The sequence below is a fragment of the Cherax quadricarinatus genome, chromosome 33 (genome assembly GCF_038502225.1).
Source record: "Cherax quadricarinatus isolate ZL_2023a chromosome 33, ASM3850222v1, whole genome shotgun sequence".
NCBI lineage: Eukaryota > Metazoa > Arthropoda > Malacostraca > Decapoda > Parastacidae > Cherax > Cherax quadricarinatus.
The window spans coordinates 27,645,077-27,663,254 of record NC_091324.1 but is presented as its reverse complement, the minus strand read 5'-3'; the positions used below and the strand labels follow the sequence as shown (position 1 = coordinate 27,663,254).

The window sequence follows — 18,178 nt, the reverse complement described above, 5'->3', positions numbered from 1 at the left end:
CATATGCAACAGTAGGTATCTTTATTTTGAAACGTTTCGCCTACACAGTAGGCTTCTTCAGTCGAGTACAGAAAAGTTGATAGAAGCAGAAGAGACTTGAAGACGATGTAATCAGTCCATCACCCTTAAAGTTTTGAGGTGGTCAGTCCCTCAGTCTGGAGAAAAGCATTGAGGTGGACTGACCACCTCAAAACTTTAAGGGTGATGGACTGATTACATCGTCTTCAAGTCTCTTCTGCTTCTATCAACTTTTCTGTACTCGACTGAAGAAGCCTACTGTGTAGGAGAAACGTTTCGAAATAAAGATACCTAACTGTTGCATATGTGTCTTACCTAACAATCTGTCGGTATTTTATACCATTTTAATGTTCATACAGTCAAGACTACACAGGTGGAAAGAGACGACTGTTGCAGAAATGTGTTTGCTTTTTGCAACAATAATGCTTATGCCTCATGTCTATAAGCATAATATAAAAGCATACTGGTCCACAAATCGGCTAATTTCTACCCCGGTCTTCAGTGAAATCATCCCAGTGAACAGGTTTATCTTACTGTTACGTATGTTGCACTTCTCTGACAAAACCAGGCCTAACAGAAGTGACAGGTTATACAAGATTAGAAATGTTTTAATGTATCTCAAACAAAAGTTCAGCATATACTTTTATCCATTCAAGAATCTTGTAATTGACGAGTCTTTGATTTTGTTCAAAGGTAGACTGTCATTCATGCAGTATATACCGAGCAAGAGGAAACGCTTTGGTATAAAACTCTTTGTACTCTGTGACTGTGACAGTGGCCTGGTGTTGGATATTGTTGTATACACGGGAAGTAAAACATTGAAAGATACCAAGATGTTATTGGGTATCTCAGGTGACGTAGTGAGAAACATGATGGCACCTTATCTTGGTAAGGGGCATACATTATATACCGATAACTGGTACACAAGCCCATTACTCAGTGATTTCATGCGAGTGAACAAGACAGATGTGTGTGGCACAGTGCGTTCTAATTGTAAATATATGCCCAGGCTCAACGCAGGTGCTCATGGTGATGACGTACAGGTGTTTACTGCCAATGACATCATGGCATTACGGTGGCATGACAAACGAGATGTCACATTGTTGACAACCATTCACCGTAATGAAATGCAAGACAGTGGCAAAGTTGATCGAGTGACTAATGAACGTATTCGAAAACCAGTGACAGTGATTGATTATACACAAAACATGCGCTTGGTTGACAAATGTGACATGCAGATTGGTTTTGTTGATTGTGCTCATAAGAGTTACAAGTGGTACATGAAACTTTTCTTCTATCTCATGGACATTTCAATGCTCAATGCATATAATATGTACCAAATAAAGACTGGCAACAGACCACCGTATGGTGAATTTTGTTTGTCTGTTGTCAGACAACTCATAATGAAGTACCAGGTAAGAACACCTGCTATACAACAAGGTCCTCGAATTCCTCAGGATATACCCAAGCGTTTGAGGAGGGAAGGTGATCATTTCATAATACAGCTTCCTTCAACTCAAGAAATTTGCTCAGAAGAGATGCATCGTCTGTGCACAAACAAAACGACGGCAACAAAGACGCAAAGACACTCGGTTTATGTGTGAGGAATGTAAGGTGCCTCTGTGCATGGTGCCTTGTTTTAAGGAGTTCCACAAGCTCAGCAGTTCTAAAACCATGTCCAGTGATTGTAAATATGTAAATATATGATAGAACATTAGTATTATACAATATTTGTGCATGTTTATTGTAATAAACAACAGTGGTAAACAATAATATGATAATAACTTTAGTGCGGTTATTGTGTTCAATACAGTGAGTTTATATATATACATTATATACAGTATTGGTCTCTCAGGCCCCAAATGTTAGTAGGAAAAGAAAAAAATTGGAAAAGAAAAGAAAAAACTACAAAAACAGCTAAATAAAGTAATGCGCATATGTGGAATTCATCGATGTTGCCGCCACCACATCATTTTGGACAAACTTCTTGGCACTGTATCTCGGTAAGTACTGATCAGAATTTTTTTTGTCTTATTACCTTCACAAAAATATGCTCTTTAATTCTGTAAGAATTTTTTTTTTTTTTTTTTTTTTTTTTTTTTTTTTTTTCAAAATTTCTTGGACACTGGAGCACCACTTCAGATTTTGGCCTTGGACCCTGAAGGGGTAAAAATATCTCATTGGTCAAAAGAGAGGCATATATAGGTGTATCAAAAGAGGGAAGGGGCAGTTAAGAAATCAATATATTTAGTTAAAAAGAGAAATAAAAAAAAGGAATAAGAAAAGCAAAAAGGGATTATGAGGCTAAGGTCGCAAGGGATTCAAAGACTAACCCAAAAGGGTTCTTTCAGATATACAGAAGTAAGATTAGGGACAAGATAGGCCCACTTAAGAGTAACTCAGGTCAGATCACTGATAGTGATAAGGATATGTGTGAAATTTTCAGTACCTACTTCCTCTCAGTTTTTACCCAGGAAAATACTAGCGGAATTCCAGAAATAATAGATCATGTAGAACAGGACGATAATAAACTATGCACGATTGCAGTAACTAGTGATATATGTTCTCAGACAAATAGAGAAATTAAAACCTAACAAATCCCCAGGCCCTAATGAGCTGTTTGCAAGAGTGTTAAAGGAATGTAAAGAGGAACTTAGCATGCCTTTGGCTAATCTTTTCAACATATCGCTGCAAACTAGCATAGTGCGTGATAAATGGAAAATGGCAAATGTAATACCTATTTACAAGGCAGGTGACAGGTCCCTAGCTTCCATAGTGGGAAAATTTAGGGAATCAAAAATTGCCGAAGCAATTCGTAGCCATCTTGAAAGGCATAAATTGATTAATGAATCTCAGCACGGTTTCACAAAGGTGTGTTCCTGTCTTACGAATTTACTGACTTTCTTCACTAAGGTGTTTGAGGATGTAGATCATGGTATTGAATATGATATTGTGTATATGGACTTCAGTAAGGCTTTCGATAGAGTTCCACATCAGAGGTTATTGAGGAAACTTAAGGCACACAGAATAGGAGGAGAAATTTTTTCTTGGGTTGAGGCATGGTTGATGAATAGGCAGCAGAGAGTTTGCATAAATGGGGAGAAATCAGAATGGGGGCACGTCACAAGTGGTGTTCCACAGGGGTCAGTGTTGGGTCCCTTGTTGTTCACAATCTACATAAACGACATAGATGAGGGAATAAATAGCGACATAAGTAAATTTGCTGATGACACCAAAATAGGCCGTTCAGTTCATTCTAATGAGGACAGAGAACTCCGAGATGATTTGAATAGACTGATGCAGTGGTCGGAGCAGTGGCAGATGCGGTTTAATATAGACAAATGCAAAGTTCTAAATGTTGGACAGGAAAATAACCATGCCGCATATAAACTAAATAATGTAGATCTTAATATTACGGATTGCAAAAAGGATTTTGGAGTTCTGGTTAGCAGTAATCTAAAACCAAGACAACAGTGCATTAGTGTTTGCAATAAAGCTAACAGAATCCTTGGCTTCATAGCAAGAAGTATAATTAATAGAAGTCCTCAGGTTGTTCTTCAACTCTGTATATCTTTGGTTAGGTCGCATTTAGATTATGCTGCACAGTTTTGGTCACCATATTACAGGATGGATATAAATGCACTGGAAAATGTACAAAGGAGGATGACAAAGATGATCCCATGTATCAGAAATCTTCCCTATGAGGAAAGACTGAGGGCCCTGAATCTGAACTCAAGAAAGGCATAGAATTAGGGGGGATATGATTGAGGTGTATAAATGGAAAACAGGAATTAATAAAGGGGATGTAAATAGTGTGCTAAAAATATCTAACATAGACAGGACTCGCAGCAATGGTTTCAAGTTGGAAAAATTCAGATTCAGGAAGGATATAGGAAAGCACTGGTTTGGTAATAGAGTTGTGTACCGTCATGGATGCTAAGACATTGTGTAGTTTTAAAAATAGGGTGGATAAATACATGAGTGGGTGTGAGTTGGACATGACTAGCTACAAGGTCGGATGGAGTGCTCCTTCCATAAGTGACGTGTCTGACCTCACTAGGTCAAGGCATTGGCCTAAGCTAGTAGGGAGAATTGGAGCTGCCTCACATAGACCAGTAGGCCTGTTGCAGTGTTCCTTATTTCTTATGTTCTTATGAGGGCAAATATTCTATTAGTGGGATGGATCTGTGAAGGACCTGCCTAGTATGGGCCAACAGGCCTGCTGCAGTGTTCCTCATTTTTTTTTTTTTTTATCATCACACTGGCCGATTCCCACCAAGGCAGGGTGGCCCGAAAAAGAAAAACTTTCACCATCATTCACTCCATCACTGTCTTGCCAGAAGGGTGCTTTACACTACAGTTTTTAAACTGCAACATTAACACCCCCCCTTCAGAGTGCAGGCACTGTACTTCCCATCTCCAGGACTCAAGTCTGGCCTGCCGGTTTCCCTGAACCCCTTCATAAATGTTACTTTGCTCACACTCCAACAGCACGTCAAGTATTAAAAACCATTTGTCTCCATTCACTCTTATCAAACACGCTCACGCATGTCTGCTGGAAGTCCAAGCCCCTCGCACACAAAACCTCCTTTACCCCCTCCCTCCAACCTTTCCTAGGCCGACCCCTACCCCACCTTCCTTCCACTACAGACTGATACACTCTTGAAGTCACTCTGTTTCGCTCCATTATCTCTACATGTCCAAACCACCTCAACAACCCTTCCTCAGCCCTCTGGACAACAGTTTTGGTAATCCCGCACCTCCTCCTAACTTCCAAACTACGAATTCTCTGCATTATATTCACACCACACATTGCCCTCAGACATGACTTCTCCACTGCCTCCAGCCTTCTCCTCGCTGCAACATTCATCACCCATGCTTCACACCCATATAAGAGCGTTGGTAAAACTATACTCTCATACATTCCCCTCTTTGCCTCCAAGGACAAAGTTCTTTGTCTCCACAGACTCCTAAGTGCACCGCTCACCCTTTTCCCCTCATCAATTCTATGATTCACCTCATCTTTCATAGACCCATCCGCTGACACGTCCACTCCCAAATATCTGAATACATTCACCTCCTCCATACTCTCTCCCTCCAATCTGATATCCAATCTTTCATCACCTAATCTTTTTTTATCCTCATAACCTTACTCTTTCCTGTATTCACTTTTAATTTTCTTCTTTTGCACACCCTACCAAATTCATCCACCAATCTCTGCAACTTCTCTTCAGAATCTCCCAAGAGCACAGTGTCATCAGCAAGGAGCAACTGTGACAACTCCCACTTTGTGTGATTCTTTATCTTTTAACTCAACTCCTCTTGCCAAGACCCTCACATTTTTTTCTCTTACAACCCCATCTATAAATATATTAAACAACCACGGTGACATCACACATCCTTGTCTAAGGCCTACTTTTACTGGGAAATAATCTCCTTCTTTCCTACATACCTTAACTTGAGCCTAACTATCCTCATAAAAACTCTTCACTGCTTTCAGTAACCTACCTCCTACACCATACACCTGCAACATCTGCCACATTGCCCCCCTATCCACCCTGTCATATGCCTTTTCCAAATCCATAAATGCCACAAAGACCTCTTTAGCCTTATTTAAATACTGTTCACTTATATGTTTCACTGTAAACACCTGGTCCACACACACCCTACCTTTCCTAAAGCCTCCTTGTTCATCTGCTATCCTATTCTCCGTCTTACTCTTAATTCTTTCAATAATAACTCTACCATACACTTTACCAGGTATACTCAACAGACTTATCCCCCTATAATTTTTGCACTCTCTTTTGTCCCCTTTGCCTTTATACAAAGGAACTATGCATGCTCTCTGCCAATCCCTAGGTACCTTACCCTCTTCCATACATTTATTAAATAATTGCACCAACCACTCCAAAACTATATCCCCACCTGCTTTTAACATTTCTATCTTTATCCCATCAATCCCGGCTGCCTTACCCCCTTTCATTTTACTTACTTCCTCACGAACTTCCCCCACACTCACAAGTGGCTCTTCCTCACTCCTACAGGATGTTATTCCTCCTTGCCCTATACACGAAATCACAGCTTTCCTATCTTCATCAACATTTAACAATTCCTCAAAATATTCCCTCCATCTTCCCAATACCTCTAACTCTCCATTTAATAACTCTCCTCACCTATTTTTAACTGACAAATCCATTTGTTCTTTAGGCTTCCTTAACTTGTTAATCTCACTCCAAAACTTTTTCTTATTTTCAACAAAATTTGTTGATAACATCTCACCCACTCTCTCATTTGCTCTCTTTTTACATTGCTTCACCACTCTCTTAACCTCTCTCTTTTTCTCCACATACTCTTCCCTCCTTGCATCACTTCTTTGTAAAAAACTTCTCATATGCTAACTTTTTCTCCCTTACTACTCTCTTTACATCATTATTCCACCAATCGCTCCTCTTCCCTCCCGCACCCACTTTCCTATAACCACAAACTTCTGCAGAACACTCTAACACTACATTTTTAAACCTACCCCATACCTCTTAGACCCCATTGCCTATGCTCTCATTAGCCCATCCATCCTCCAATATCTGTTTATATCTTACCCTAACTGTTTATAAACCTTCACCTCTCTCTTCCCTGATGCTTCTATTCTCCTTGTATCCCATCTACCTTTTACTCTCAGTGTAGCTACAACTAGAAAGTGATCTGATATATCTGTGGCCCCTCTATAAACATGTACATCCTGAAGTCTACTCAACAGTTTTTTATCTACCAATACATAATCCAACAAACTACTGTCATTTCGCCCTACATCATATCTTGTATACTTATTTATCCTCTTTTTCTTAAAATATGTATTACCTATAACTAAACCCCTTTCTATACAAAGTTCAATCAAAGGGCTCCCATTATCATTTACACCTGGCACCCCAAACTTACCTACCACACCCTCTCTAAATGTTTCTCCTACTTTAGCATTCAGGTCCCCTACCACAATTACTCTCTCACTTGGTTCAAAGGCTCCTATACATTCACTTAACATCTCCCAAAATCTCTCTCTCTCCTCTGCATTCCTCTCTTCTCCAGGTGCATACACACTTATTATGACCCACTTCTCGCATCCAACCTTTACTTTAATCCACATAATTCTTGAATTTACACGTTCATATTCTCTTTTCTCCTTCCATAACTGATCATTCAACATTACTGCTACCCCTTCCTTTGCTCTAACTCTCTCAGATACTCCAGATTTAATCCCATTTATTTCCCCCCACCGAAACTCCCCTACCCCCTTCAGCTTTGTTTCGCTTAGGGCCAGGACATCCAACTTCTTTTCATTCATAACATCAGCAATCATCTGTTTCTTGTCATCCGCACTACATCCACGCACATTCAAGCATCCCAGTTTTATAAAGTTTTTCTTCTCTTTTTTAGTAAATGTCTACAGGAGAAGGGGTTACTAGCCCATTGCTCCTGGCATTTTAGTTGCCTCATACGACACGTATGGCTTACGGAGGAAAGATTATTTTTTCACTTCCCCATGGACAATAGAAGAAATAAAGAAGAACAAGAGCTATTTAGAAAAAGGAGAAAAACCTCGATGTATGTATATACAGTGGACCCCCGCATAACGATTACCTCCGAATGCGACCAATTATGTAAGTGTATTTATGTAAGTGCGTTTGTACGTGTATGTTTGGGGGTCTGAAATGGACTAATCTACTTCACAATATTTCTTATGAGAACAAATTCGGTCAGTACTGGCACCTGAACATACTTCTGGAGTGAAAAAATATCGTTAACCGGGGGTCCACTGTATATATATGCATGTGCGTGTCTGTGAAGTGTGACCAAAGTGTAAGTAGGAGTAGCAAGATATCCCTGTTATCTAGTGTGTTTATGAGACAGGAAAAGAAACCAGCAATCCTACCATCATGCAAAACAGTTACAGATTTCTGTTTCACAGTCATCTGGCATCACAGTCATCACAGTCATGTGACTTATTAGTGTTATTTACATGGCTTGAATTGTGGTGTGTAATTTTTTTGCCACATTGACTATCTCCCATCAAGGTTGGGTGACTTTCCCAAAAACTTCACCATCATTTATACATTCAGTAGCTGTTTTACCATAAGCCCACAGACATCATAATTGAAATGACCTTCTGAACTGTAACATCTCCATCCTGTCTACAGTGCTTGGACAATGACACTGTACTTACCACCTACAGGGCTCAAGTCCAGCTAACCAATTTACCCTGAAACCCTGCATAAATGTTACCTTGTTCTTGCTCCAACAAGATGTCACATCTCCAAAAACCACTTTTCTCCTCGTCCCAGTATAACACTCGTACATCATGACAAGTTGTTAATGGCAGCAAATTTAGAAGATAACGTAAGAATAAAGGAGCATTACAGCAGGCCTACTGGCTCATACTAGGCAGGTCCTTAAACCCAACCCTTCTCACTCATATACATATTTGTGCCAATCATTTTTGAAGTGCCCATAGCATAAGTTCTTAGGTTCTTAAACTAACACCTTAGTAAAGTAAAGTATATTTCTTTGTAAAGGTTACAATGTGTAATTACAATTTTGATTTGCTGAGTACAAAGATAGCCACTATCATGCTCAGGCATTTTGGGCAAACTAATCCTAATACATAGTAACTAATTAAAACTAGATAAGATAATAGTACAAAGTAACTATACTTAAAACTAGACAAGTAATAGTGGTTAACTGTTTTACAATTTTATTTAAACTTAATACAAGTGAGAGGTAGTAAGGTGGAGTAGGGTTCGGTAAAATAATCTTGAAATTGCACACAAAATCTACCTTACAAGTAATGGTGCAGGTGGTAATATTTTATGGAATAGCAGAATTAAAAGCCAGGCCACATAATAAAGCTAACTAGCAGATGTTTTGGCCGATTTGGTTAATATTGAGAAATAAGGTGATTTTAAGGATTGGCAGAATTAAGAGCCTAGAGGCCACATAATCAAACTAGTTAGCAGATGTTTTGGTTGATTTGGTTAATATTGTGAGATAAAATGATTTTTTAGCAAAGTCATAAATTTATAAGCTGTTAGGGGATCCTTGACCTGTTCCGGTAGCGAGTTCCACATATTCGGGCCTTTTATGTGCGTAGCGTTCTTGCATAGTGAGAGACTGACTTGAGGGATGTTGTAAGTGTCTTATGCCTTGTATTGTGGCTGTGCATTCTGTTGTAACTGTCAAGGAGTAGTTTTAGGGGAGGGTTTACAGTGGAGTTTAATGTTCTGAATATGTAGTAGGCACAATAAAAAGAGTGCATGTCTTGCATATTTGCAAATTGAATCTTTTGAAAAGTGGTGGGGTGTGCTGTCTAGCACAGGAGATGGTTATCACCCGCACAGCAGCTTTTTGTTGAATTATTAAGGGTCTAAGGTGGTTGGCTGTGGTTGAGCCCCAGGCACAAATACCATAGGTGAGGTAAGGATATGTATTAGAGTGGTACAGGGTAAGGAGAGTCGTTTGTGGTACATAACTTGGATATAAACCCTCCCCTAAAACGTCTCCTTACCAACCTCAACAAAACACATGACCATAACACAAGTCACAGATAACCCTTTGATGTTCCTCTTGTCCATCTCACACTATGCAAAAACTCAATGCACATAAAAGGCCCAAAAATCTGGAATTCATTGCCTGTGAATATAAAAGAAACACTGTTTATAAATTCAAGTCTCTTCTTAAAAACCACTTACTCACTCACAGACTTTTTTTTTTCTTTAATTACATTACTTAACAGAATACTCCATTCTGTTGAATGCACAGCAACTCAGCAAATGACCATATGACCTGTCTTTGAAATACTTATTTGTGCTTAATTGTTATTTGTTTACTATAATTTTTACCACTGAATATATCATTGCTTAGTTAATCTTAAGTTAATTTTAAGCCTGCCCATCATGCTCTGCATACAAGGGGCTTTTGGCATGTTACACTTAACCACTGTATTTCTTTGTACATCTATGTATCATGTCCAAATTAATAATAAATAAATTGGGGAGGAGGAGTATGGAAGAAAATGTTTTCAGATACTGGGAGTTGACGTGTTGGCGGATGGATTTATGAAGGATGAGGTTAATCATAGAATTGATGAGGGAAAAAAGGTGAGTGGTGCATTGAGGTATATGTGGAGTCAAAAAACGTTATCTATGGAGGCAAAGAAGGGAATGTATGAAAGTATAGTAGTACCAACACTCTTATATGGGTGTGAAGCTTGGGTGGTAAATGCTGCAGCGAGGAGACGGTTGGAGGCAGTGGAGACGTCCTGTCTAAGGGAAATGTGTGGTGTAAATATTATGCAGAAAATTCGGAGTGTGGAAATTAGGAAAAAGTGTGGAGTTAATAAAAGTATTAGTCAGAGGGCAGAAGAGGGGTTGTTGAGGTGGTTTGGTCATTTAGAGAGAATGGATCAAAGTAGAATGACATGGAAAGCATATAAATCTCTAGGGGAAGGAAGGCGAGGTAGGGGTCGTCCTCGAAAGGGTTGGAGAGAGGGGGTAAAGGAGGTTTTGTGGGCACGGGGCTTGGACTTCCAGCAAGCGTGCGTGAGCGTGTTAGATAGGAGTGAATGGAGACGAATGGTACTTGGGACCTGACGATCTGTTGGAGTGTGAGCAGGGTAATATTTAGTGAAGGGATTCAGGGAAACCGGTTATTTTCATATAGTCGGACTTGAGTCCTGGAAATGGGAAGTACAATGCCTGCACTTTAAAGGAGGGGTTTGGGATATTGGCAGTTTGGAGGGATATGTTGTGTATCTTTATATGTATATGCTTCTAAACTGTTGTATTCTGAGCACCTCTGCAAAAACAGTGATTATGTGCGAGTGTGGTGAAAGTGTTGAATGATGATGAAAGCATTTTCTTTTTGGGGATTTTCTTTCTTTTTTGGGTCACCCTGCCTCGGTGGGAGACGGCCGACTTGTTAAAAAAAAAAATAAAAAAAAAAATATATAGTATCGTATCTTGGAAAGACTTCCTACTGATTTGGAAATTTTCTTGGCTATGTGATGGGTATGGGACTGAAATTTAAGATTACAGCCAAGGAGAAGACATAGAAATTTGTCCTCCATGTGTCTTGATATAGGGGAACCATTTAACAATATGTTAAATATATCCTCTCTAATTCTGAATTTATTCAATGTGAATCCATTATTTCAAGGTATATTTTGGCCTTAAAACTAACCCACACTTGGGAAACTTTTGATGAGATTTCAGTCTGTCCTGGGCCATTGTCAAGTCTCAGCTGAGTAAGAAAAAATAGAGATCAGAAGACAAGGAGGAGGAAAGAAGTACAGTGATACCTCTCATATCCTAACTATATAGGCCGAGACCGGTTCAGAAACAAGGAATTTCCGGATACGTGAAGGGAAAAAAATGCTCATCCATACCATCATATAGCCATTTGTACCCCATCATATTGCAATCTGTGATGGCATTGTAAGTTTAAAAAATGAATCTAACGTTGTCTGGCAATGGGATCAGACACTGTGGGTTAGAATAACAGCCTCCCGGATTTTACGGATCACAAAACCATAACTTCTCAGATGGGCTGTGAGCAGTGGATGCTCCAAATACTCCAAAAGTGTTTTGACACCTGCCCTTGCTGTAGAAGTTTTTGGTCTTGGAGGCATTGGGTCATCATTGTCGTCATCACTTTCGAAATGTTCCGGGTGCCACACTGATTCTGCAATCTTTGTATCCGTCAGAAGTTGCACACCAGGGTCATCCTTGTCACACACTAGCCAGTCCTACACACCAGCGCCAGGAAACCATCATACCACTACCACGTTGTAGGTACTACTTCATCATGCACTGATCAAGTTCCAAGCTGTGTGGCTTCGCCATCACTTTTCTTTTGGCACTTTTTGGCCACTAGGAACGTGGCTCCTAGTGGCCAACCGGTACACCAAAGTGCGCGCTAAGTTTGATTCAGCCTTCTGCCATATCTGAACGGCTGTTCAGATGTTTCAGTAATAATTTTAGAATTTTCCCTTTTCCTAGGGCCTGTTCAGATATTGGCGAGGCTCGGATAATAGCAGGCCAGATATGTGAGGTATCACTAGTAGTAGAGGTTGTAGACTGTTAGTAGTGGTAGTAGTAGAAATAGTAGTATTAGTATCAGTAGTAATAGAAGAAATAGTAGTGATAAGGGTATATTTATATCTCAGTGGATGAAGAAGCTGGTGTCTCATTTTTTGGCACATGTTCCCAAAGGGCTTGCAAAGAAAAAGCTGCTAGGAAAGACAGAAGCAGATAAGGAAAAAGAAGATGGAAAGGCAAGGAAATACAGAAGACAAGTGGAGAGAAAAGGCTATTTCTTGCATATTTGTGACTTGATAATGGTTTGGGACAGAATGAATCATCTAGTTTCCTCCATAAGTGTGGGTTATTTGTGAATTGTTCCAGTGACAATATTGTGACTTTTATTCTTATTCTTTTAAATAGATGTCCTTTAGCATTGTATTTCTCCTTTATATCTGTTTTCCACATATATACATTAGTATTTCAGTCATATCCCTCCTCATTCTATTAAGAGAGTGAAGGTTCAAGGCTCTCAATCTATCTTTGTATGAAATATTCCTTAGACAGTGGATTAATTTTGTATAATAATGATGTTAGCAACCTCTTATATTAAAAACACTTCAGTAACCAAACAGATCTAGTGCTTCATGAATCATACTGCAGTATTAGTGGTGGATGCAGAAAAATTTATTACCTTAATTTGTGTAAAATTATATACAGGACAGTTGCTATCATGTTGGCAAAATTTTCTGATCTGATCATTGGTTGGACTGTGAAATTATGAAGATCTCGCATGTTAAATTTTTTTTGATATAGTACCAGTATGTTTCTACTTATGATAATTGCATAATATTGTACTGTACTGCTGCTGATAATAAATTAATTGCCTTATTTCTGTCCTTGAAGGTGAAATGAGGCAGGCAGTGAGAAGAATTTTGCTTAACATTTTGTCCTGTTTAGCCAAGTCTGCATTTTCTTAATTTGTAAGCCAGATTTGAAAAGCCCTTGAAATTAGTCAGAAGTACATACAAGTATCAGCTCTTGTACAACAAACACCAATGTTACAGTTTTGTAAGGTGAGTAAAAAATGTTTTTCTCGTATAAAGTTGTTACAAATTCTTAACCTTATTCGTGCTCTTTGCAAGAGTTATAAAGTGTACATAGATGGCGAGGATGTTGAAAAAAATGCATATTTAAAGTTGTGTGACTCATTTGGGTAAATTAGTACTTTCATGTTAATTGAATGCATTAATTATATAGTAAGCGCATGTTTAAACTCTTCGCTTTGTTTATTAAATATATTTTTCAAAATGTAGGACCTATAGTATATGGCATCTGCATGTTCTAACCTGGGTCTCATATACAACATATTGTAAGCAATTTATTTAGCAATTTTTCCCTGTCAAATTGTATTTAACTCTTTGAATTGGCAGTTTTGGGTAGGTGACTGCATTGCTGATTATATGTTTTAATTGAAGAAGCTTGTTATTCTCTCTCTGAGCTACTGTTGTAGTGTGAGAAGAACAGTGTCTGTAATGAGATCCTGGAAAGTTGGCTAGCTGAACATAAGTTATGGAGGTTGGGAAAGACAATGCTTGCACTTTTAAAGTAAGGCAGAAATATTAAGGTTTAGTGAGCCAGTGTTGGATTGCAATGTGTTTGCTTTTAGAAAGGCAGCTACAAAGTGGATTGGCATCTTTGCATCTCCTTGGTGCGGTGGGACACGGTCAATAACTAATAGTCTATTGTTGCTATGTTTTACATGTTTTTTGGTATATACAAGAATCTTTCTTTTTTACAGAATATTACGGAGAGTAATTGGGATGGACCCTCTCTTCCTTAACCTTGGACTGCCACAGCAGGCAGCTGCAGTGGCTCCAGCATCTACTCCTCCTGTGACCAGTCAAGTGAATGGCCTGCCACAGGAGTCGAAACTTGCCACTTATATAAGTGTTAGCCAATTTATACAGTTGCTACTCTAGAAATCATTTGCCAGTAATTTTAATAATTTATGTTGTTCCCATTTTTTATCATTAGTTCTTGATCATGGCCTTTCATTAATACCCTAAAGCATCATTCTCGTTTTAATTTTTTTGCTTTCCTATAAAAAACTGTGCAAGTGTGATCCTGGTTAAATTAGAAAAAATGTTGGAATGTTATAAAAATGCAGTAATGCTATATATCACTTAATTTTTTATTTTAATTGTTGCACTTTTATGTTCAGGTGATGTTGAATTGGCACAAATATCCTATTAGGCAATTGTAAATAACTAAAGATAATCATAAATAATTACCAGGTACATATATTATTATTTTTATTATTATCACACTGGCCGATTCCCACCAAGGCAGGGTGGCCCGAAAAAGAAAAACTTTCACCATCATTCACTCCATCACTGTCTTGCCAGAAGGGTGCTTTACACTACAGTTTTTAAACTGCAACATTAACACCCCTCCTTCAGAGTGCAGGCACTGTACTTCCCATCTCCAGGACTCAAGTCCGGCCTGCCGGTTTCCCTGAATCCCTTCATAAATGTTACTTTGCTCACACTCCAACAGCACGTCAAGTATTAAAAGCCATTTGTCTCCATTCACTCCTATCAAACACGCTCATGCATGCCTGCTGGAAGTCCAAGCCCCTCGCACACAAAACCTTCTTTACCCCCTCCCTCCAACCTTTCCTAGGCCGACCCCTACCCCGCCTTCCTTCCACTACAGACTGATACACTCTTGAAGTCATTCTGTTTCGCTCCATTCTCTCTACATGTCCGAACCACCTCAACAACCCTTCCTCAGCCCTCTGGACAACAGTTTTGGTAATCCCGCACCTCCTCCTAACTTCCAAACTACGAATTCTCTGCATTATATTCACACCACACATTGCCCTCAGACATGACATCTCCACTGCCTCCAGCCTTCTCCTCGCTGCAACATTCATCACCCACGCTTCACACCCATATAAGAGCGTTGGTAAAACTATACTCTCATACATTCCCCTCTTTGCCTCCAAGGACAAAGTTCTTTGTCTCCACAGACTCCTAAGTGCACCACTCACTCTTTTTCCCTCATCAATTCTATGATTCACCTCATCTTTCATAGACCCATCCGCTGACACGTCCACTCCCAAATATCTGAATACGTTCACCTCCTCCATACTCTCTCCCTCCAATCTGATATTCAATCTTTCATCACCTAATCTTTTTGTTATCCTCATAACCTTACTCTTTCCTGTATTCACCTTTAATTTTCTTCTTTTGCACACCCTACCAAATTCATCCACCAATCTCTGCAACTTCTCTTCAGAATCTCCCAAGAGCACAGTGTCATCAGCAAAGAGCAGCTGTGACAACTCCCACTCTGTGTGTGATTCTTTATCTTTTAACTCCACGCCTCTTGCCAAGACCCTCGCATTTACTTCTCTTACAACCCCATCTATAAATATATTAAACAACCACGGTGACATCACACATCCTTGTCTAAGGCCTACTTTTACTGGGAAATAATTTCCCTCTTTCCTACATACTCTAACTTGAGCCTCACTATCCTCGTAAAAACTCTTCACTGCTTTCAGTAACCTACCTCCTACACCATACACCTGCAACATCTGCCACATTGCCCCCCTATCCACCCTGTCATATGCCTTTTCCAAATCCATAAATGCCACAAAGACCTCTTTAGCCTTTTCTAAATACTGTTCACTTATATGTTTCACTGTAAACACCTGGTCCACATACCCCCTACCTTTCCTAAAGCCTCCTTGTTCATCTGCTATCCTATTCTCCGTCTTACTCTTAATTCTTTCAATAATAACTCTACCATACACTTTACCAGTTATACTCAACAGACTTATCCCCCTATAATTTTTGCACTCTCTTTTTACCATACACTTTACCAGGTATACTCAACAGACTTATTCCCCTATAATTTTTGCACTCTCTTTTTACCATACACTTTACCAGGTATACTCAACAGACTTATCCCCCTATAATTTTTGCACTCTCTTTTGTCCCCTTTGCCTTTATACAAAGGAACTACACATGCTCTCTGCCAATCCCTAGGTACCTTGCCCTCTTCCATACACTTATTAAATAATTGCACCAACCACTCCAAAACTATATCCCCACCTGCTTTTAATATTTCTATCTTTATCCCATCAATCCTGGCTGCCTTACCCCTTTTCATTTTACCTACTGCCTCACGAACTTCCCCTACACTCACAACTGGCTCTTCCTCACTCCTACAAGATGTTATTCCTCCTTGCCCTATACATGAAATCACTGCTTCCCTATCTTCATCAACATTTAACAATTCCTCAAAATATTCCCTCCATCTTCCCAATACCTCTAACTCTCCATTTAATAACTCTCCTCTTCTATTTTTAACTGACAAATCCATTTGTTCTCTAGGCTTCCTTAACTTGTTAATCTCACTCCAAAACTTTTTCTTATTTTCAACAAAATTTGTTGATAACATCTCACCCACTCTCTCATTTGCTCTCTTTTTACATTGCTTCACCACTCTCTTAACCTCTCTCTTTTTCTCCATATACTCTTCCCTCCTTGCATCACTTCTACTTTGTAAAAATTTCTCATATGCTAACTTTTTCTCCCTTACTGCTCTCTTTACATCATCATTCCACCAATCGCTCCTCTTCCCTCCTGCACCCACTTTCCTGTAACCACAAACTTCTGCTGAACACTAACACTATATTTTTAAACCTACCCCATACCTCTTTGACCCCATTGCCTATGCTCTCATTAGCCCATCTATCCTCCAATAGCTGTTTATATCTTACCCTAACTGCCTCCTCTTTTAGTTTATAAACCTTCACCTCTCTCTTCCCTGATGCTTCTATTCTCCTTGTACCCCATCTACCTTTTACTCTCAGTGTAGCTACAGCTAGAAAGTGATCTGATATATCTGTGGCCCCTCTATAAACATGTACATCCTGAAGTCTACTCAACAGTCTTTTATCTACCAATACATAATCCAACAAACTACTGTCATTTTGGCCTACATCATATCTTGTATACTTTTTTATCCTCTTTTTCTTAAAATATGTATTACCTATAACTAAACCCCTTTCTATACAAAGTTCAATCAAAGGGCTCCCATTATCATTTACATCTGGCATCCCAAACTTACCTACCACACCCTCTCTAAAAGTTTCTCCTACTTTAGCATTCAGATCCCCTACCACAATTTCTCTCTCACTTGGTTCAAAGGCTCCTATACATTCATTTAACATCTCCCAAAATCTCTCTCTCTCCTCTACATTCCTCTCTTCTCCTGGTGCATACACGCTTATTATGACCCACTTTTCACATCCAACCTTTACTTTAATTCACATATTTTTTTTTTATTTTCTTTTAACAAGTTGGCCATCTCCCACCGATGCAGGGTGACCTAAAAAGAAAGAAAATCCCCAAAAAGAAAATACTTTCATCATCATTCAGCACTTTCACCTCACTCACACAATCACTGTTTTTGCAGAAGTGCTCAGAATACAACAGTTTAGAAGTATATACGTATAAAGATACACAACATATCCTTCCAAACTGCCAATATCCCAAAACCCCTCCTTTAGAGTGCAGGCATTGTACTTCTCATTTCCAGGACTCAAGTCCGGCTATATAAAATAACCGGTTTCCCTGAATCCCTTCACTAAATATTACCCTGCTCACACTCCAACAGCTTGTCAAGTCCCAAATACCATTCGTCTCCATTCACTTCTATCTAACACGCTCATGCACACTTCCTGGAAATCCAAGCCCCTTGCCCACACAACCTCCTTTACCCCCTCCCTCCAACCTTTTCGAGGACAACCCCTACTCCACCTTCCTTCCCCTACATATTTATACGCTCTCCATGTCATTCTACTTTGATCCATTCTCTCTAAATGACCAAACTACCTCAACAACCCCTCTTCAGCCCTCTGACTAATACTTTTATTAACTACACATCTTCTCCTAATTTCCACACTCCGAATTTTCTGCATAATACAGTACACAAATAACCCGCACATAAAAGAGAGAATCTTACGACGACGTTTCGGTCTAACTTGGACCATTTACAAAGTCACTTTGTAAATGGTC

The 18,178-nt window shown here is 39.3% G+C and overlaps 1 protein-coding gene across 6 annotated transcripts in view; it reads left to right on the top strand.

Moving 5' to 3' along the window:
* Positions 1 to 18,178, top strand: part of PAN3 (Poly(A) specific ribonuclease subunit PAN3) — an 81,179-nt gene that overhangs the window by 9,037 nt on the left and 53,964 nt on the right. For all 6 annotated transcript variants that reach the window (XR_011392727.1, XM_053783832.2, XM_053783831.2 and 3 more), the window contains exons 2-3: positions 12,990 to 13,159; positions 13,885 to 14,035. Coding sequence is in view for 5 of the 6 variants with exons in the window: in XM_053783832.2 (XP_053639807.2) it covers positions 13,907 to 14,035 (129 nt within the window). In the remaining variant the exon portion in view is untranslated. The remainder of the gene's footprint in view (positions 1 to 12,989; positions 13,160 to 13,884; positions 14,036 to 18,178) is intronic.